We start from the raw sequence: 22074 nt of genomic DNA on the forward strand, positions 1-22074 counted from the left end.
GTTTCTATATCTTTGTATTAAGATGAGAAAAAATTTATATATTTAGGTGAGAAAACAAAACTATTTTTAATTTCCATTGAAATTAGTTTGCCTGCATTCTAGCTTATTGAATGTTACTCTGAGTAGTTCTTAGATATCTTATCAGGTGTCATGCTCCAGGGTATAATCTATTCCTCACTGTTTCTAGAAAATAAGATTTTCTCCAATTATATAAATTCATTACACTATGAGTTGAATGGCAGTTTCTATTTTCCTCTGAAGCATCAGACGTGATAACTTTGCTCTTTTGTTAAATGATGAACTCTTCTTATTTGTTTTCAGAAATAATTGATGGTTTTTAAAAATCTATAAGGAGAAAAGTGAACAATTTTCCTCTTTAATACTATACACTTTTGTTTCTTTTTTTTTGAAGTGTGGCTGGTAAAGAGGATAATACAGACACTGACCAAGAGAAAAAAGAAGAAAAGAATATTTCAGAAAGAGAAAACATTGAATTAGAAGTTGTAAGTATGAAAACATGAACCTGGAACTTTGAGTCCCTAGATTAGGTTATTCTTGGTAGCTGATAACTATGCTAACCTGTATGTAGAAAAGAGAATCAGTTATCATGCATCCATTTTAAACTTTTTCTTGAGGATTTCTTTTCTTCAGAAATGTGAGCTATGAAATATTAGCAACTTATAGTCTTATGCATTATGAAAACATTTTCTAAGGGATGATACAGTACTAAGAGATAAAGTACTCTTTGATTTAAGACAAAGTTATTATAAAATAACCTTAAAATTGTATATTGATTTATTTTAACAAGAAGTGAAATTTTTATGCTCTTATACTTCATAATCACACAGTCTCTCTTTTTTGTATTTATTCAGTGAGACTTTATTGCAAATTTTAATATGTGAAGTATTATAATAGAGGTGGGGCAAAATTAAATCATACTGCTAGGCACACTCCATAATGCTGCTGCTAAGTCACTTCAGTCGTGTCCGACTCTGTGTGACCCCATAGACGGCAGCCCACCAGGCTCCCCCGTCCCTGGGATTCTCCAGGCAAGAACACTGGAGTGGGTTGCCATTTCCTTCTCCAATGCAGGAAAGTGAAAAGTGAAAGAGAAGTCTCTCAGTTGTGTCCCACTCTTAGTGACCCCATGGACTGCAGCCTACCAGGCTCCTCCATCCATGGTATTTTCCAGGCAAGAGTACTGGAGTCGGGTGCCATTGCCTTCTCCAACACTCCATAATATTGAGGGAAAAAGAAAAATTCTAACTGACTTTTATTTTTTTGTTTTTTCTTTATTTTATTTTATTTATTTTTTACTGAAATGTGGTTGCTTTACAATATTGTTCATTTCTGCTGTACAGCAGAGTGAGTTAGTTATATGTATCCATATATCCACTCTTTTTTAGATATCTTTCCCATTTAGGTCACCATAGATCATTGAGTAGACTTCCATTTGGTATACAGTAGGTTCTCATTAGTTATCTGTAATATATTTATGTCTATCCCTATCTTCCAAATCATCCCACCTCTCCTCACCTCCTCGGTAACCATACATTTGTTCTCTTCATCTATGATTCTATATCTGCTTTACAAATAAATTCATCTATATAATTTTTCTAAATTCCATATATGTGTATTAATGTACTATATTTTTTCTTTCTAACTTACTTCACTCTATATGACATTCTCTAGACCACCCATATCTCTGCAAATGGTACTATTTTGTTCTTTTTTTATGACTGAGTAATATTCCACTGTATATATGTACCACATTTTTTTATCCATTCCTCTGCCAATGGACATTTAGATTGTCTCCATGTCCTGGCTATTACATATAGTGCTACAATGAACAGGAAGCCTGAATCTTTTTGAATTATGGTTTTCTCCAGATATATGCTTAGGAGTGGGATTGGTAGGTCATATGATAGCTCTATTGTTAGTTTTTTAAGGAACCTCCATTCTGCTGTCTATAGTGCCTGTACCAATTTACATTCCCACCAATAGCGTAAGCGAGTTCCCTTTCCTCTATACCTTCTCCAGCATTATTGTTTGTAGATTTTTTTCATGACAGCCACTCTGACCAGTGTGAGATTTTGCATTTCTCTGATAATTAGTGAAGTTGAGCATCTTTTCATGTGTTTGTTGACCTGTATGTCTTCTTTGGTGAAATTTCTATTTAAGTCTTCCAACCATTTTTGATTGGATGGTTCATTTTTTGATATTAATATTTAGCTTAATGAGCTCTTTGTATATTTTGGAGATTAATCCTTTATCAATAGCTTCATTTGCAAATATTTTATCCCATTCTTAAGGCTGTCTTTTTGTTTATGGTTTCCTTTGCTGTGCAAAAGTTTTTAAGTTTAGTTAGGTTTCATTGTTTATTTTTGTTTTTGTCTTCATTAGTCTAGGCAGTTGATTGAAAAAGATCTTGCTGTGATTTATGTCAAAGAGTGTTTTGCCTATATTTTCCTCTAAGTGTTTTATAGTATCTTGCCTTATATTTAGGTTTTTAATACATTTTGAATTTATATTTCTGTATAGTGACAGAGAGTGTTCTAGTTTCATTCTTTTACATGCAGCAGTCCAGTTTTCCCAGCACCATTTATTGAAGAAATTGTCTTTTCCCCACTGTATATTCTTGCCTCCTTTGTCATAGATTAAGTGGCTGTAGGTCTGTGGGTTTATTTCTGAACTTCCTATCCTGTTCCATTGATCTATATGTCTGTTTCTATGCCAGTACCATACTGTTTTGATGACTGTAGCTGTGTAGTATAGTCTGAAGTCAGGAAGCCTGATTCTTCCAGCTTTGTTCTTTCTCAAGATTACTTTGGGTATTCGAGGTCTTATATTGTGCTATTAATAGACACTTTTTACATCACATTTTAGGAAGAAAGTCAAGAAGTGAGTGATCATGAAGATGAGGAAGAGGAAGAGGAGGAGGAAGAAGATGACATTGAAGGGGGTGAAAGCTCTGATGAATCAGATTCTGAATCAGATGAAAAAGGTATTTGTCCTTTGGTGCAAGGACAAAAATTTATTTTGGGAAATTGTTTAAAACATGACAGAAAGATCTTAGCACTCTCCATCTCATCCTTGTATGCCCTCCAAGACTCATGTTCATCTCTTATTGTAGTTAGTCATTATATGACTTCCATTTTTATTTGGAACCAGTGGTATTTCTTGTCCTTGACCAATGTGAACACTCTTTATCTTGTTGCCACTTTTTTAGTTTTGGGTATATTCAGGATATTTTCCTTACAGCTGCCAGGTGAATACTTGAATGTAGAGATGATTTTCATGCTTTGATTACAGCCTATCCAGTATTTTTATTTTTTTCTTTTATACTAGCCAATTATCAAGCAGACTTAGCAAACATTACTTGTGAAATTGCAATCAAGCAAAAGCTGATTGATGAACTAGAAAATAGCCAGAAAAGACTGCAGACGCTGAAAAAACAGTATGAAGAGAAGCTAATGATGCTACAACATAAAATTCGGGACACACAGCTTGAAAGAGACCAAGTGCTTCAAAACTTAGGTAAGAATTATATTTAATTCAAATTAAAGTTCAGAGTAAATTGTCACATTGGATTTTTATCTTCTCTTCCTTTACAGGAAAAAAAGTTATATTAGAAGTCACATTAAATGCTAATTTATCTGATTATGTTAAATATTACTGTTCATTTTTGTTTTTTCATGCTGGTATATGTCTAGGCTATTTTTTTTCCCCAAAGTTGTGGCTAATTGTTTTAATGCCTTGATTTATGCTGGGAACTTTTTTTAAATTAGAAAAATAAAAATTCAATGGCTGTTAAGTAAGAATCAATATTAAAAGAGAGAGTAATTAAAAGACACCTTGGCCTCCTGAGGTTTGTATTTGGGAGGTAGTTCTTCTCTAAGGTCATGAATTATAAATCTGTAAAATAAATATCTGTATCTCACAAAAACAAATGCAAATATTGTTTGGTCGTTTAGGCTCAATGGAATCTTACTCAGAAGAAAAGGCAAAAAAAGTGAGGTCTGAATATGAAAAGAAACTACAAGCCATGAATAAAGAACTGCAGAGACTTCAGGCAGCTCAGAAAGAGCATGCAAGGTTGCTTAAAAATCAGTCCCAATATGAAAAACAATTGAAGAAATTACAGCAGGATGTGATGGAAATGAAGAAAACTAAGGTATTGATTATATTTTCAATTAATGTTTGATGGTAATACTTGTGTCATTTGGGACCAAAAAAATTATTGTGGTTCTTTCTGTATTCTGTATTCTTTCTGTAACCTAGAAATGATGCACTTCCTTTTGGCAGTTAGTCATTGTTTCCTATAGTTATCCATTATCAGAGTCTTTCTTTGAAATGGCTGAAAATCATGTGGTCAGTAGGACTTCTCTGACTTTAATGGATATTTATCTTTATTTTCTTAAAACTCTTACAGATTAGCAAAAGTAAAAATATTTCAAGCATGCAAAAAGTCAGAGATAAAAACAATGAACAATATATTCAGTGTCTAGTTTAAGGTATTAAATATTACAGATATGTACAAAACCTCCTATATATCCATTCCTGATCATAGTCTCCTTTCTCTTAGAGGTGGCTATCTTGAATTTGGTGGTTATTGTTCCCATGCATAAAAAACTGCAAGTTTTTTTCCCTTCACCAAAGAGAGTATGTGAATTCTTATCTGTTATTGTTTTTGTTTTAGAATAGATTATTCTTAACATTTTGCCATGAAAATCAATGTAGTTTCCTTAGGAAGTGTGGAAATGATTGAAAAAGTAGTTAGGTTATTATGTTGTATAGTTGCTGATGACAACAAAAATACCAAAAATAACAAGTGCTTACTATAATGCCAGGCACTGTTATAGGCACAAGGTGGGTATAAACTCATTGAATTCTCAAAGAAATCCAATCCCATAGAAATATTCAGTTCAGTTCAGTTCAGTTCAGTCACTCAGTTGTGTCCGACTCTTTGAGACCCCATGAATCACAGCACGCCAGGCCTCCCTGTCCATCACCAACTCCTGGAGTTCACTCAAACTCATGTCCATCGAGTCAGTGATGCCATCCAGCCATTTCATTCTCTATCATCCCCATCTCCTCCTGCCCCCAATCCCTCCAAGCATCAGGGTCTTTTCCAATGAGTCAACTCTTTGCATCAGATGTCCAAAGTATTAAAGTTTCAGCTTTAGCGTCAGTCCTGCCAATGAACACCCAGGACTGATCTCCTTTAGGATGGACTGGTTGGATCTCCTTGCAGTCCAAGGGACTCTCAAGAGTCTTCTCCAACACCACAGTTCAAAAGCATCAATTCTTTGGTGCTCAGCTTTCTTCATAGTCCAACTCTCACATTCATACATGACCACTGGAAAAACCATAGCCTTGAATAGACGGACCTTTGTTGGCAAAGTAATATCTCTGCTTTTCAATATGCTATCTAGGTTGGTCATACCTTTCCTTCCAAGGAGTAAGTGTCTTTTAATTTCATGGCTGCAGTCAACATCTGCAGTGATTTTGGAGCCCAAAAAAATAAAGTCTGACACTGTTTCCACTGTTTCCCCATCTATCTGCCATGAAGTGATGGGACCAGATGCCATGATCTTATACATTAGAAAACCAAAGCCTGGAGTGGTTAAGTAACTAGTTCCAGGTCACACAGCTACTGATAATAAGTTAAATACCAAAAACTTATTCTAGTAATAAAACCCCTGGATTGAATATAAAAAGCTTAGAACAGTAAGTAATTTGATAGAAGTATTCATATGTTAAAAAGGGCTTCCCTGGTAGCTCAGAGAGTGAAGTGTCTACCTGCAATGTGGGAGACCTGGGTTCTATCCCTGGGTCAGGAAGATCCCCTGGAGAAGGAAATGGCAACCTACTCCAGTACTCTTGCCTGAAAAATTCTGTGGATGAAGGAGCCTAGTAGGCTACAGTCCATGGGATCCCAAAGAGTCGGACACGACTGAGTAACTTCACTGGTTCACTGGATTAATATGTTAGAAGTGTTTTCAAAATATAAATACATTAATCTTATGAAAATAAGAACTGACCATTTAACATGTTGCAAAACTCCACATTTTTTCTTGTTCAGTATTCAGAATCCTGAGTATACTTCCATACGTATGATTTATTTAATGAATATTGTAAAAGGGTAATCACAGTAGATATATTTACCTAATACTTTAGGTTCGCTTAATGAAACAAATGAAAGAAGAACAAGAAAAAGCCCGATTGACAGAATCTAGAAGAAACAGAGAGATTGCTCAACTGAAAAAGGATCAACGTAAAAGAGATGTGAGTGGACCCACTTATGTAAAAATACTGTATGTCAATAATATTGTTCAATAAATGGAAGATATTTTTTGATAACTTTATTAAAAAAGGGACAATAAAGCATTTTTATATATGGAATTTATTATAGTATGTAGATTATAGTAATTCAACATAAAAGTTTATGAAAAACAGTATAATATTACTATAAGTTTTATTGGAGGCTTATCCTAGATGATCAGATGGAAGAAAGTGGCAAATAATAATTGATTATTTCTAGGGAGACCAAGGAAGTAGTTACAGTAAAATAGTGATTTTTAATGTGTTTCCAAAGACAGAGATTCTTATGAATGTTCCTTAACTAATAACCAGACTTCACTAGAAGAGACTTTACTAAGGGCTATACAAATTTTTGTATTCTTTGACCCAAGAATTATGTTTCCATGAACTCAGACTAAGCAAATAATTTAAACTAAGAAAAATTACATTACAGTATGTTAAAATCTTCACTTTAGGTTATTTGTAGTAATGAAAAATGTAAAACCAACTAAGATGTGTGACAGTAGAGGTGACAGTTAAATAAATTATAATTCATTCCATTTAAGGGTATTTATTCATCTGTTAACAATTAGAATTTGGAAACTGCATAGTAAAATGAAAAATGACTATGCTTTAACATTAAGTGTAAAGTAACATTTTATATATGAATGCTTATTTACAATGACAGAAAAATTTTAAAGATGCATATCAATATGCTAAATTTTATTGTATTAAAATTATAGGTTCTAGTTGATTGGATTTTTTCTTTCCAAATTTTTGACAATATAGTTATTTATGACTTTTTTTTTAAAGGAGCCATCATCTTCTTTACCACAATATCAATTAGGTTCCAGCCTTTGTTGCATTTTCCTCACCCAACTTTTTCTAAATTCTTCCTGAATAAAACATGAATATACAAGATATTTTAGAAAATAGAAATCTGTTTTGTGAGCTAAAGATGAAATTAGGGAGCTAGAGAATGACTAATAAGATAGAAAAATAAATATGTTAGTCAGATGACTCCCATATTTATAACTATATATATATGTATTAATTTTCCCAAGATATTAATGTATTTTAATAATCAGTCTATTTTATCATTTTTAATACCTGGTGATTTTAGATCTTGTTTATGTCAGTACATTGTTACTGAAATCAGGTAGAATCATACTCTAGCATATGGTCTGTTCTTTTTTTCCTGCTTTTTAAAAAATTGATAAAACTCATATGCCATAAAACTCAGTTTTAACCTATAAAATTCAAATATTTAGTATGTTCACAAATTTGTACAACAATCACCATTCCATAACATTTTCATCACTCTGAAAAGAAACCCCAGACCAATTAGCAATTACTCCCAGTCCTCTCTTTCTCTGGCTCCTGACAGCAACTAATCTACTTCCTGCCTATGTATTTGCCTATTCTAGACATTTTGTATACGTGGAATCATACAATATGTAGCCTTTTGTGTCTGGCTTCTTTCATTTAGTATATTTTGAAGGTTTATCCATGTTATAGCATATATCAGTAGTACATTTTTTTTTAATGACTATATGTACCAAGCACATTTTGCTAATCCATTCTTCAATTGTTGGGCATTTTGGTTGTTTTGACTTTTAGGCTATTTATTTCATTTTTAATGAAATTTTTTAGTGACAGGCATGATTTCCTTACAGTGTATGCTACCTACTTCTTTATTACTAAGTTGGACACAACGATTAAACAACAACAGCATATGATGTATAGAGAGATCAATATTGAACTATTAATTCCCAAGACTGAACTTTTGAATTTTATCCACACATATGATGTCTCTTTTCTGGCTAATCATATAAAAAGCTACCATTTCAGACTTTTTCCTCTCTTTAAATATGCCTTGTGTGCATATTCTACTCCTGTCTAAAGTGTTTCTTGTAATATTCAATTTGAACCCTTAGAGAACCAAATATGTTGTGTATGTCGTACAAAAATTATGAGTGAGCTTGAGATTTGATTTTTAATATGAAGAAATTAAATTTAGTAACAAGCTTGAAACTATAGGTTAATTTTAACTTTGGATAGTTCATTAATTTAAAAAGATTTATTAGTTTTTCTTCCCTGTCTATTATTGTATAGGCAAGGTGTCACAGTGATAAGACAGAGTCCTTTTCTCAACGAATTCCTATCTGATAAGAATATATATAAACTTGGAATGAATCCTCTGTTTGATTTTGGGATGCACAACATAGAGAGCTATTTGTTACATCACAGAGTTGAAGTCCTAGAAGAGATGTTTGTGATCAAGTCCAAGTCCAAAGCTTTGCCCATGATCACAGAGTTAAATAAATGACAGAACCAGAACATGTTTTATTTTTAGTCCAAAACTATTTCCTAAATTATGTCCCTGTAAAATGGCTTAAAGTAATTAATAATTTTCTTTATCATGTAGACTACCTAGAAACAAATTGGTAGCCAGTTAATTTTATTGACCAATATAGTATTTCCAAAGTTATTATAAAGTGCTAATACAATTAATATATGTTCTCTCTATATTTAAACCAGAGTTTATAATTATTATATACCTTGTATTACAAGGTAGTGTATTGAAAATATCTATTGAAAATATTCTAAACTGTGTTTCTTCCTGGTTGCCTCAGCCAGCAACCAAAACAGAAATGAGATATTTGTGAAGTGTTTAGGAAGATACTTGCATATAGTAAGCCCTTTATTGCTGCTGTGTTGTGTTTAGTCACTCAGTTGTGTCCTGCTCTTTGTGACCCCGTGGACTGTAGCCCACCAGCCTCCTCTGTCCATGGGATTCTCCAAGCAAGAACACTAGAGTGTGTTGCCATGCCCTCTTCCAGGGGATCTTCCTGACCCAAGGATAGAACTTGTGTCTCTTTATGTCTCCTGCAGCGGGAGATGGGTTCTTTAACTCTAGTGCCACCTGCAAAATCCATAGTAATGGATGCAAGGTGATTATTAGCTCAGATGCTACTGAGAATTCTTACAGTTCCCAGTGAAATGGGACAGTGAAAATAAAGAAGTAAGAAGTATTTTATCTTTCAGTTTACTATTTTAACTTATTCAATATTATTTTATAGCATCAACTTAGACTTCTAGAAGCCCAAAAAAGAAACCAAGAAGTGGTTCTTCGTCGCAAAACAGAAGAGGCAAGTAGACCATTTGGAGGAAACATTCTGGCTTTGAAATAAATTATGTATTTCTATACACTGAGAATGAGTCAGTCTCCATTGCTATTTCAGGTTACAGCTCTTCGTCGGCAAGTAAGGCCCATGTCAGATAAAGTGGCTGGGAAAGTCACTCGGAAGTTGAGCTCATCTGATACTCCTGTTCAGGACACAGGTTCCAGTACAGCTGCTGTAGAAACAGATGCATTAAGAGCCCAGCAAAAAATGAGAATTCCTGTGGCAAGAGTCCAGGCCTTACCTACACCCACGGCAAATGGAACCAGGTAAGCATGTTCTTCTGTTCCTACTGATGTAATCTTTACATCACTGAATGTTGGACTTAAATGAAAAACAGCTCATCATTTGGCGTCACATAATCAAACAAGCACATAAGTAACTATGTTTGTATGTTTTTATATGATTATAGAAAAAAATATCAAAGGAAAGGATTGACTGGCCGAGTGTTTACTTCTAAAACAGCTCGCATGAAGTGGCAGCTTCTTGAACGCAGGGTCACAGACATCATCATGCAGAAAATGACTATTTCCAATATGGAGGCTGATATGAATAGGCTGCTCAAGGTGTGAAAAGTAGAGAGTAGATTTGCACTCTCTCAGCTGTTAATTTTTGTTTTCTACATTTGTTTGTTGGGTAAATTGAATACTTGCCAAGCTGTGTTTTTTGGGGGTGGTGGTGATTGCATTGTGTATGAATAGATGAACATCTTTTTTTTTTAATTGTAGTAAGAACAGATGCCATGAGCTCTACCCTCTTAATATACATTTTAAAATGTATAGCACAGTGTTGTCAACTATAAGCACAGTGTTGTAAATAATTCTATAACTTACTCATCTTATATAACTGAAACTTTATATCCACTGAACAGTAACTCCCCATTTCCTCTTCCTCAATCCCCGGTAACCATCATTCTTTTTACTGCTTCTATGAGTTTGACTATTTAGATGCTTCTCAGAAGTGGGATCCTGCAGGATTTACCCCTTCTGTAACTCACTTATTTCATTTGGCATAAAGTTCTCAAGATCCGAGATGAACATAATTTCTTAAAGTCTAATCTGTTTTCTCAATAGCAACGGGAAGAACTCACAAAAAGACGAGAGAAACTTTCAAAGAAAAGGGAAAAGATAGTCAAGGAGAATGGAGAAGGAGATAAAAATGTGATTAACATCAATGAAGAGATGGAGTCATTAACTGCTAATATAGATTATATCAATGACAGTATTTCTGATTGTCAAGCCAATATCATGCAGATGGAAGAAGCAAAGGTTTGTAACTAAGAAAAATGTTTAATGAGAAGTATTTTTGTCATTAAAAGCACTTTAAATTTTTATATAAAGGGAATTTTTAATCTACAGTTTAATATAATTCTCAGGTTTTGCATGTATACCCTTCCTGCCTACTTTGTAGCTTTCTCTGCTGATTGTGTGATGTTATTTATCATTGATAAAACGTATATATCATTTATTAATCCATCTTGAATTCTTAACTGCTTAAATGTTTTATCTTTTAAACTAGACCATATATTTCTTAGAGTAGGGATTTTTTTATGCTTTTCTGAGAAGTCTCATTAGCTAATCCAATAATATCAAATAAATGCATGAAGCAATAGGGTTTGTCTTCTGTTAAATACATTCAGCTCAAGGTAATGATACATCATATGCTGGTTTGATGCAGGAAGAAGGAGAAACATTGGATGTCACTGCAGTCATTAATGCTTGCACACTTACAGAAGCCCGATACCTTCTAGATCACTTCCTGTCAATGGGCATCAATAAGGTAAGATCTAACTACACTCTTACTGAAAAACCTAAGCTTTCGTTAATTCATTACAGTTTTGTTTATCTTTTTCTAATGACCCTTTCCTTTGTAATGAGGAAGATTATTTTACAATGGAAAGTGTTCCTTTTATCTTTCTTTAGAGTTAAGAAAAGACAGGAGTATTTACATCAATTCCATTAGCTTCTCATCTATTGCGCTTGTGTATTAGAACAGGTAAACAACTTAATCATTTCTTTTTTGCTTTAACAAAGGAAAAGGTAAAAGAAAAATCTCTTAGTGTGCAAACAAACTCAGTGTTATAATTTTGATTTAATAATGATTCTTTACAACTCAAAAAGTCAGGAAAAAATACATTTGCACTCTCCTTATCTTAAGCAATTTCTGCTTAAATGTTAAAGATGATAATGATTTCTGGCTCACCTTTTTTCTTCACATTGAGACTGTGCTATACCTTTAGTTTTGTTCTCTTGCTTAATCCTTACAATGTATATGGAATAAATATTATTTGTATTATTTTGAATATGAGGAAACTGGGGATCAGGAAGATTCTGATACTAGTCAGGAAGATTCCTCTGATACTAATAGCTAGCCAACATTTGCTCAGGGTCACTGAGTTTGCAAGCAGAAGAGCTAGGATGAATCAAGATCTATCTAATGTCAAATCTGACTCATATGCATTTGTCATTTGATACAGATCTTCATGTAGTTGATTCTGTTTTGTGTCATCTAAGATACATTTTTTTTTTATTGGGGGGAATGTTATAGGGTCTTCAGGCTGCCCAGAAAGAGGCTCAAATTAAAGTACTTGAAGGTCGGCTTAAACAAACTGAAATAACCAGTGCTACACAAAACCAGCTCTTATTCCATATGTTGAAAGAGAAAGCAGAATTAAATCCTGAGCTAGATGCTTTACTAGGCCATGCTTTACAAGGTAATTTGGATTGAATTTTAGTTAAATACATTGCATGGTAACTTTGCTCTTTGAGTATGCTATACTCTACTTCTTTCCTCTATAGCTTGACTGAATAGATGCTGTATTTACTTATGCTTTTAATAATTATTCCTTTTTTAATTTGCATGTATAAATTTTGGGGGATATAATTATTGTCACTACAAGAAATGATTAGTAACTTAAAAATACTCACTTAGCATTATTAAGCAAATATTTTTATGAATTAAAAAAGATCAACAATGTTTCTGAGTTGGTTGTTTAAATTATTAACCAAGCTTCATTACTTTATTCTGCATATCTAACTGTCTTAAAAATAAATGTATAAGTGTTTGCTATGGCATCTATTCTGCATATCTTATAAATGGTACATAATCTTGTTTTATGTGAGAGTTCTTAACATTGGATCTGTTTTGATTGGAGTATTGCTTTTTGTTTCCTTTTTGCTGTTATTTATACAGATCTAGATAGCGTACCATTAGGTAAGTATGTTTAGCTTTCTGTGTACCCTACAGCTGCATGAATTACTAATTGTTCATGTACACTAATTGTGGTACATCTTATTTAAAACATTTTTATTGACAGCCAGCTGGTTTTTGCATGATCTTTTTTGAAATGTATCTGTGACCACAAACATACTAAGTCTTTTGTCTTACACATTTCTTGATTTTTAAATTCTTAGATGTTTAAAGAAGTATAGTTTTCTTTTTTATTATTTGAACTTCAGTTTTGGCTCTAGTTTCATAAGCCCTTCTTTCTATTTCTTGTAGGAAAAAATGGGATATATATTCCTATTTAGTTTTTAAATCTATCTATGCATTTGTTATTTTACCCTCATAAATATCTTTCTGTGTTATATATCTTTTATATATAATGTCTTTGGTTTATTTTTGATAGATTCTCAGCTATTCTTAAATTTTATAGAATTAAGTACATATATTTTAATATTGTAAGTTGAATAAAGCTGCTGCTGCTGCTGCTGCTAAGTCGCTTCAGTCGTGTCCGACTCTGTGCGACCCCATAGACGGCAGCCCACCAGGCTTCCCGTCCCTGGGATTCTCCAGGCAAGAACACTGGAGTGGGTTGCCATTTCCTTCTCCAATGCATGAAAGTGAAAAGTGAAAGTGAAGTCGCTCAGTCATGTCCGACTCTAGCGACCCCATGGACTGCAGCCTACCAGGCTCCTCCGTCCATGGGATTTTCTAGGCAAAAGTACTGGAGTGCGGTGCCATTGCCTTCTCCGTGAATAAAGCTATCCAAAGAATTTTACATGAATGGATTAAAATAATATTTATAATTATAATATGTTCAAGTTAGAAACAGCTTAAGAGATATTTGAGTGTTGAGATTTTCTAGCTCTTGCATCTATAATATTCATGTGAACTATGCTCACCCATGAATAATATCTGAGCTTCTCCTGGTAGTTATATATATATATGAAAGATCAGGAGTATCAGGGTGATTTTGCAATTCTCCCGAATGATTATTTTTGAACAGTTTTTATTTAAAATTATTTCAAAATCTGATCCTAACTTTTTTTCCTAATCACACAGCTGTCAAAAGTTTTGTAAAATATTTTTCTTGAAGGAGAGGAATGTAGCTAAAAGATTAATGCAATTACCTCTCTGGGTCATTAAACAGTCTATGGATCTGAATTTATTTTAAATGGTAGAATGTTACACAAATAAAATGCTTGAGCTGTTTGATATTATTAGATCTTTCTTAGTTTGTCCTGTGTGTTAAATCTCAAAATAATATTTCCTTGAGATCAACTCAGTAATATAGATGTGGACTTTTAACCTGCTCAAGCTATAACAAAGACAGGTAGAAAAAATTTTGATTATATTAAAGAACCATGTTAAGGCTGCCAAAATTCCTGGAATATAATGAGAATTTTTGCCATTCCATATGTTATTAAGCATATTTCCTCTCCTCTTCCTCTTCACTCTCCTTCTTTTTTTTCTTCCCACCCCCTCCTCTGCCTTTTCTTTGTTCTTCTTCATCTTAGTGGCTCAACTTGCAGTAATAAGTTAATTCTTATTTAAGTCTATTATCTCTTTTAACTTGGAAGAAAAAAAAATCAATGCCCTCTTTGATGTCATTTTGTGCAGAAAATATTAAACTGTTATTTGATGAATGTTGTTGCTTTTTCACGACTTTCAATTATCTGTAGCTTGAAGAAGGGTCAAAACACAGAAGAGGAATACATTTAACTGATAACAACCTGTTACTCATGGCATAAATTTTCCCTAAGGCCATAATCTAGCCCCAGAAGTGCTTGGAAGAAAGGCATAGAAGGAGAAAAACATGGAAGTAAATACAGACAAACTAGATGGTCATATGTACATTGCTTTAAAAAATTTTTTTTGTTTAATTTCAATTTATCTCAAGCTTCAGGCTGAGTGCTGGGATTCAAACATAAGATACAGAATCTTGCTCTCATGGACTATACCTTACTGAGAGTGACAGGGAAGAGACTTGAGATATGTACAGGGAGTTATGGGATCACAGAATGGGGCTACCTAACAAAAATGGAGGAGTTGATGAAGGCTTTCTGGAGCTGGTAAAATCTGAGCTGAAACATAAAGGAAGAAAAAGATTTAGCTAGGCAAGAGACAAGGTAGAAGGGGGCTAGGCAGAAGAGTCACTCTTGGCAGGGAGTAAGGTAAAGCATGGACATTTAGCCACAACATTATATTTATGAAGACTTCAAGCAGGTTGTTGCCCTAGAGCAACAAGTATGTGGCTTGGGGTGATGAACATAAGGTTAGAGGCCAGTACTCCATGCTAATAGGTGTGTCTTGTTGTAGCCATTGAAAAACATCTTTATTTTCCCCTTCTTATTCCTCCACCTGTGTTTATGTTGTTGTTCCTAGGGTCTTTCTCTACCTTTAGGAGTTTGCTAGAAGATTCAAGGGGCTCAGTATACAATTATATTCATGGCAAAGATTAATGAGAGCAATGTAAGAAGGATACACAACAGTATTATAAAGGAAAAGATGCAGATGGAGTAAGGAAGAATCCATATCCAGGCTTTCTTATGCTCTTTTCCTTCCAGGAAGCATCACACAGAGTATACATTTCTCTCTGGAATGAAAGTGCAGCAGCATGAGTGCATTGTTCACATCCAGGGAATTCCATTAGACACTCAGCACCTGAGGTTTTTACTGGGTACTAGTCACATACATTCCTTTTATATAGTAGTACCAGAATTCCAGATTCTGGAAGGAAAGCAGGAATTCTCAGCATAAGCAATATTGTTTGCACAAATATTCTAGGTGTAATGAACTATATTAGTTAACTGGTGACTAGAGAAATTCTGAGAGCCAAGTTTCCAGATAACAAAGTCCAACTTTGCAAGAACGCCTTTCTAAGGATAGTAGTCTTGGGCTGCTATTGTTACCCAGTCTAGACTCCTTCTGATCGCTGCACAACAGACCAATTAACTAAGAGATGAGATGTTGAGACAAGGAATATGACTTTATCAGAAATCTGGCTGACTGAGAAGATGGCAGACTAACTTCTCAAAATAATCATCTTATCAGGATCTGCATGCCAGGTTCTTTTATAGAACAGAAATGGGGAAAGGTGAGGAAATAAAGCAAAAAGACCATTAACCTTGCAAACATCACCTGGAATGGCCAGTCTTGGGGAGGGGATATGTCAATTTCTTGCTTTCTGTAGTCATCCATAGGTGGACAGGATCCTGAATAAAGGCGTTTTGGTTTAACATTCAAACAGAGGGGCAGGATTGCCTGAGGCAGGCCATTATGTATGGACAGTATACTTCTAGTGAAAAAAATCAACAGTAAGCAAAGGTTAAGGTAAAATAAACAGATCTAATGTGGAGTCATAATTGACTCTTCCCTGCAACACTATGTCAACTCTTCTCCATACGTATTTATATTAATATAAGACTTTAATAATAACTGTTTGGTTAGCTTCTAGTGACATGAGATTATGCAACTATGTACTGATATGGATGACTTTAAGACATTTTGGAGTTTTAAATCTCACTGCTTTTAGTTTTAATGCTTAACAATGAGAAAAGAAGTTGACACTGGGCTGGAATTATATTCTTAAGAGTTGAAAGTAGAGCAGTGAGATGATGGCATATCCTGCTGCCCAGACGGATATAATGCCACAGGCAAAGCTCAGGCCTGAAGTGGTGTGTGGTTTGGTGAACGTCTCGGTGAAGGGCTGTATCTTCTGGCTAGGTTAGTTATGCCAAACTGTAATCATCTCTGAATAAAGCATACATGCATATGCAGGAGCTAAGTAGTTTTTACTAAGCACTTACATGATGTTTGATATTCTACCTGGTTTCATCATTCCTTACAGGAAAATTACTAGTTAATCTTAGCCTGCTTTTATGTATGGGAAAATAAAGACTAGATTTGTCATTTCTTTCCATTTTCTGTGTTATTAACTAATTCAGTTACATTAGCACTCAATATCCTGTCCGTGAAGCACATCCCCCAGCCTCTAAGTATGGGCTTGAGATACATATTGCCCTCAAGACCACCATTTTCCTCATTTCAGAAAGTAAACTCCTTTTTTGTGGGTCCTATTAGATGGGCTCCATTTTAGATAATGCTATCATTTATTACTGAATTTCTATCCAGTTGTCTGCTAAACAGTGCGGAAGAATGGGAGCATCTGAAAAAAGGAATTAAGAATATGATTTATGAGCATAATACACCTGTATGATATAAAAGTAAAAGTTAAAGGAGAGTAATTCTACATATTTTAATTAACATATATTACTGAAAATATTGCCTTTAGTTTTGTGATGTGGCTTTATAATAAATTGTATAAGTTTTGGAAATTTGCACCTGTGTTAGGGGCTCACTGACATTTTAAATTATTTACTTTAAGTGGATGTTTTATTTACTGACTTCCTACTAGTTTTATATGTTTGCCTTTTTCTCTCTTTTCATCAGTGTGCTACTGTTCTGAAATAGCAGTGGTTTGTTTGTATTTATTTATAAAACTATTGCATGGAAACCTATAGTTTTAGTCTTTTATGTACATGTGAATGAGCTGCATGCTGATGTGTAACTTCTGAATACCTTCACACACACATACTCTCGTTCTACTTGAAAACAAAAATAAAAATAGAAGACAATCTATAAGTACATTGGAATACTAATAAAATACAACATATATGTTTACACTTATGTATTTTTTGATGTTGCCTCAGTAGATTAAAGGGAGCTTGTGCAGCATTTACTTTAATCTTTCATGTTTTACTCAATGGTTTTTCATACGTGGAATAAATGGATGGTGTGGGATAAATACATACTCTGAAAATATATTTAAATAATTACACATACTCAGATAAATACATGATCTCATTTCCATCCTGTGAACACTGTTCTTCTTTATTTTATCATTCAACTCATGGTTTTCCTATCTTGAACACATTTTTCTCATCCTAGGACATATAATAAAAAGAGTTTCCTAGAAATTTTTTTTACTTTTCTATTTTGACTCAGTAACTGAAACCAAAGTGCCCATGTTGAAAGACCTCAGGCTGATGTTTATTATAGCATAGGCATTACAGTCATTCAAAGTGTGACATGGAGAATACTTACATTTTGGACCATTTTTTTTTAGAAAATGTAGAGGACAGCACTGATGAGGATGTACCTTTACACAGTCCAGGATCAGAAGGAAGGTAGGAGAACCTTTAGAAACTTAATGAGTTGACTTCTGTAATATTTTTTTTTTTATTTTAATTTTTAAACTTTATACAATTGTATTAGTTTCGCCAAACATCAAAATGAATCCATCACAGGCACACATGTTTTTTAGTACTTTTATCTTGTTGAATCAATTAACATGAAACAAATAATTTTAGATTTTATGGCTAAGTGAAGAACAGTAGAAATAATAATATGGAAGCCAAACTAAGTAATGCTTAACCATCAAAAATTTTAAAATAAAATACTGAGATATTTAAGGAAGGAAAATGAACTATTTTGATTAGTTTATTTTTATTTTAAATATTGTCTTTCTGTGTTTTCCATAGGCTTATAGATTTTTTTCTATACTTAAACTCATTAGAGGTCATATAGTTTTCTATATTGTTTCCTTTTATTCATATGATTATTTATTTGCACACAGCTCACTGTCTTCAGACCTTATGAAGCTTTGTGGTGAAGTGAAACCAAAAAGCAAGGTAAGAATAGAAAATACCAGGTAAACATTTTTTCTGATGTTCTTTATTATCACTATTAAATGCATAGGCCTTGGGCACAGGCAAAGATTTCATATGATAGAAATTTAGTTCTTTATCATATTCTCCCCTGAAAAAAATTTATATTGACAAATTTCTCCTCTGTGGAATTGTTATTTACTGTTTTCTTGTACTTTTTCTGCTGGGTAAGATATGATTATGGAGAACAATGCTTAAAATAATTTAGAATGACCGGAGATTTTTGAAATTTTAACATTCTAATACGTTCCTAAGTTTCTTATTTATTTTAACATATCTTGAGATGGTTTGAATAGGCCAACTCTTAATCATCATATTGTATTAAAAATTGAGACTATAATGCATATTTGTAAAACTTAAAAAAAAAGTGTACATGCTATTACAGGTGTGAGAAACAACATGGTATATTTCAGATTGCATGTTGGTAGCATTTGTTACTAGATGAGTTAACTATCCATTTTAAGATGTTTGAAAACAAAGAATTCTTGCAGTGCTTAGTAAATATTTGTTGGATGAATAGATGAAATCAAGACCTGAAAGAATAGTACTGTACTAATGCACAGGATGGATATAAGGCCCACAGTGGTTAGCCAGGTAATATAGATAAATAATTTGGCTAGATATAAGATAATTAACAGGAATCATTATGATTAACTGAGGTGGACATGGCCCATCTAAAGCAAATAGGCATCACTAACTAATGCTTATTTTTGCCATCAAGGAATATGGGCCTAAGACTACCAGATCCTCAACTCTTTAAAGAGTAGCTTTAAATATGGATTTTAATGGAGAATTTCCTTCTCTTTAAAATACTGAGCTAGCCAATTGAAAAACATCTCCAGGCTTTGTGTATGGTCCTTGAACTACCAGTTTGGTGATATGTGGTTTGAGTTTGATTATTCTAAGTGACCAGAAATTACCCAATCTCAAAGAAAACATTCTAATATAGTTTGGATTGAGTCTTAACGTGGAGGAGAGAATCTCTTAAGGTAACTTGGTCTTTCAGGCCCTGTGAAATCCAGAGAGAGACGTGAAGTGGTAACCTGAAGTTCATCTCCTTAAAAAACCACTGTGATTAGGAATTCCATGAAAATGATTCAGTTGGCAATAGGGAAAACTGATACGGTGAAAAGCTGGCCTGCAGGGCTTCCTTTTTCCAAAAGTTTTCTGGTAATATCTATCACTCCTTTGGTACTGCATGGATGCCTAGTGTTAGTCACTCAATCATGTCTGACTCTTTGTGATCCCATGGACTATAGCCTTCCAGGCTTCTCTGTCCATGAAATTCTCCAGGCAAGAACACTGCAGTGAGTAACCATTTCCTTCTCCAGAGGATCTTCCTGACCCAGGGATCAAACCCCGGTCTCCTGCATTGCAGGCAGATTCTTTACTGTCTGAGCCACCAGGCAAGCCCATAGACACCTAAAGGATCTAATATTATTTATTTTTCACTCATTGAAGACATGAAATTGATTATATATCTTAAATAGACTTGTACCAGCACTACATTAAATGCAAGCCATATAAAGTTGAATAAAACAGGGTGTCTACCATTTAGAGGTTTATAATCTGGTAAACACTTTGATTATCTTTTAATATATTAGTGATAATAGCCAGCTCTAAGTATTAACAACAAGGTAGTCTCTTTGTTTTTTTAGGAATATGGAAGGGAGTGCTTAAATAAATAAAATAACCTTCACCTGCCTTACCATGCTGCTAAAAACATATGGACTGGTGTTGGATATCCATCAGGGAGATTAAACAGCCAGTTAGGGCATCAGGGGAGCAGGGTCATAAAAATGGAGAAACGGATTTAAAAATTGATATGTAAAATTTAAATTTATATTAAATAATTTTATATATTATACAATATATATTAAAATGTATATTAAATAAGTCATCTAAGCCTGGGAAAGATCAGAATTTAGTTGAATGCCACTGCAACGATCTTTCGGTTTAATTTATTTATTCCTTCTTTTTTTTTCTAAAATGATATATCGAGAAAGCTGGCCATTAGTATCAGGATAGCATAATAATAATGGAGGCAGATTGTCTGGTTTTGAATCTGACTTTGCCACTTACTAGCTGTTTGACTTTGGACTGTTAGCTATCCTGTACTTTAGTTCTCTCATTTTGTGAATTGGGATAATAGTATATACTAATAGAGTAAATTATTTAGAATTTCTGGCATACAATAAGTATAATACAAACATTGGCTATTATTATGACCTCTAAAGTTCTCAGCTGGCTGTATCTCTGGCTTGTCACTATCTTACATGTTGTGTCCGACACACTTGCTAGGAAAGACACGCTGAATGTTTTACCTATTTCAAACTAATATTAAATCTCTATTGCCTAATCATCTTCTCTGCAGAAGTTTGCATATGATTGCTTTTCCTTCCATTCTCTGACTAGGCCCGAAGGAGAACCACCACTCAAATGGAATTGCTGTATGCAGATAGCAGTGAACTAGCTTCAGACACTAGTACAGGAGATGCCTCCTTACCTGGCCCTCTTACACCTGTTGCAGAAGGGCAAGAGATTGGAATGAATACAGAGACAAGTACTTCTGCTAGGGAAAAAGAGCTCCCTCCCCCATCTGGCTTCCCTTCTAAGATAGGCAGCATGTAAGTCTGGCCCAGCTACACTAACTTCCTTTCTTTTGCCTTTTCTTTAAAAAAAAAAAATATATATATATATATATATATGCATGTTACTAATTTCTTATTTCTATTTTTAAAAATATATGTAAATAAGATCTCTAGTTTTCCAAGTAATTTCTGTTAGGTGTTGTATCCCCTAATTTTTGCACATTCAAAATAATTTAAATGAGATGTTCTTTGTTGAATTGCTTTGTCTGATATTTAACTTTTAGAGTCTTAAAGATTATAATTTTTATAAAGGCTGAGTTATAAATTACAGGCAAAATTTATTTAGAAACACCTAAATTAAAGTTGTAACTATAAAACCACAATATAAAAACAGAAGCTTTAAAAAACTCTTAAATTTGCTCTTAATTATGTTAAACCCTAGTTCTAAGAGCCTGGTCAGGATAATAAACCTTGGCTGAAACTCTTGAAGAAAAGTACAAATACCAGTTAAAAACAACACATTTTGAAGCTTCCTAATTCTTTGCCTTGAAGTACATTGCATGTCTGGGATGAGTGTACACACAAAGTGTAAATACTGTATTATTAAAGATGTGAAGGAGGGACTGTTTCCTCTCTCCTCTATGATAATCTTAACAAAAAACATTCAAGACAAATCTTATTTAGAAATTTTTCATTATTATCTTGAGAACAAAGATTTCCCTACACAGGCCAGCATGTGTTTGTCTTTTCTTAGTTATATTAAAGTTATATCAATCGTTCACTTGGTAAAGATTTTTAATGCCTTATTTCAAACTAATTCTCACATATGATCTTGCAAATGATCTATTGGATGAGTGCATCACTGCATTGAGAAATATTGCCAAAAAGTGTTACACATTATATGACTCTAAATAATAAAATATAACAAACTCCCCACCCCAACCTGAATATCTGTTTCCCATAACTTTCTTAATCCTATGAAGATATTTTCATTTCTTCCATTCAGTAAGCCCATCTGCTATCTTTAGTTCCAAAATTAATGAT

General features: G+C 33.7%; 1 protein-coding gene across 12 annotated transcripts in view; it reads left to right on the forward strand.

Moving 5' to 3' along the window:
- KIF21A (kinesin family member 21A) overlaps positions 1-22074 on the forward strand; it is a 185168-nt gene that overhangs the window by 138470 nt on the left and 24624 nt on the right. For 9 of the 12 annotated variants that reach the window (XM_061416452.1, XM_061416451.1, XM_061416453.1 and 6 more), the window contains 15 exons: positions 413-503; positions 2887-3004; positions 3349-3537; positions 3975-4174; positions 6181-6288; positions 9387-9455; positions 9549-9757; positions 9901-10054; positions 10562-10756; positions 11166-11267; positions 12036-12201; positions 12681-12701; positions 17839-17899; positions 18349-18403; positions 20855-21066. In XM_061416452.1, coding sequence (XP_061272436.1) covers positions 413-503; positions 2887-3004; positions 3349-3537; positions 3975-4174; positions 6181-6288; positions 9387-9455; positions 9549-9757; positions 9901-10054; positions 10562-10756; positions 11166-11267; positions 12036-12201; positions 12681-12701; positions 17839-17899; positions 18349-18403; positions 20855-21066 — 1950 coding nt within the window. The remainder of the gene's footprint in view (positions 1-412; positions 504-2886; positions 3005-3348; positions 3538-3974; positions 4175-6180; positions 6289-9386; positions 9456-9548; positions 9758-9900; positions 10055-10561; positions 10757-11165; positions 11268-12035; positions 12202-12680; positions 12702-17838; positions 17900-18348; positions 18404-20854; positions 21067-22074) is intronic. The other 3 variants (XM_061416454.1, XM_061416457.1, XM_061416458.1) reach the window with 1 other exon arrangement.

This window comes from Bos javanicus, chromosome 5, assembly GCF_032452875.1.
Source record: "Bos javanicus breed banteng chromosome 5, ARS-OSU_banteng_1.0, whole genome shotgun sequence".
In the NCBI taxonomy this organism is placed as follows: domain Eukaryota; kingdom Metazoa; phylum Chordata; class Mammalia; order Artiodactyla; family Bovidae; genus Bos; species Bos javanicus.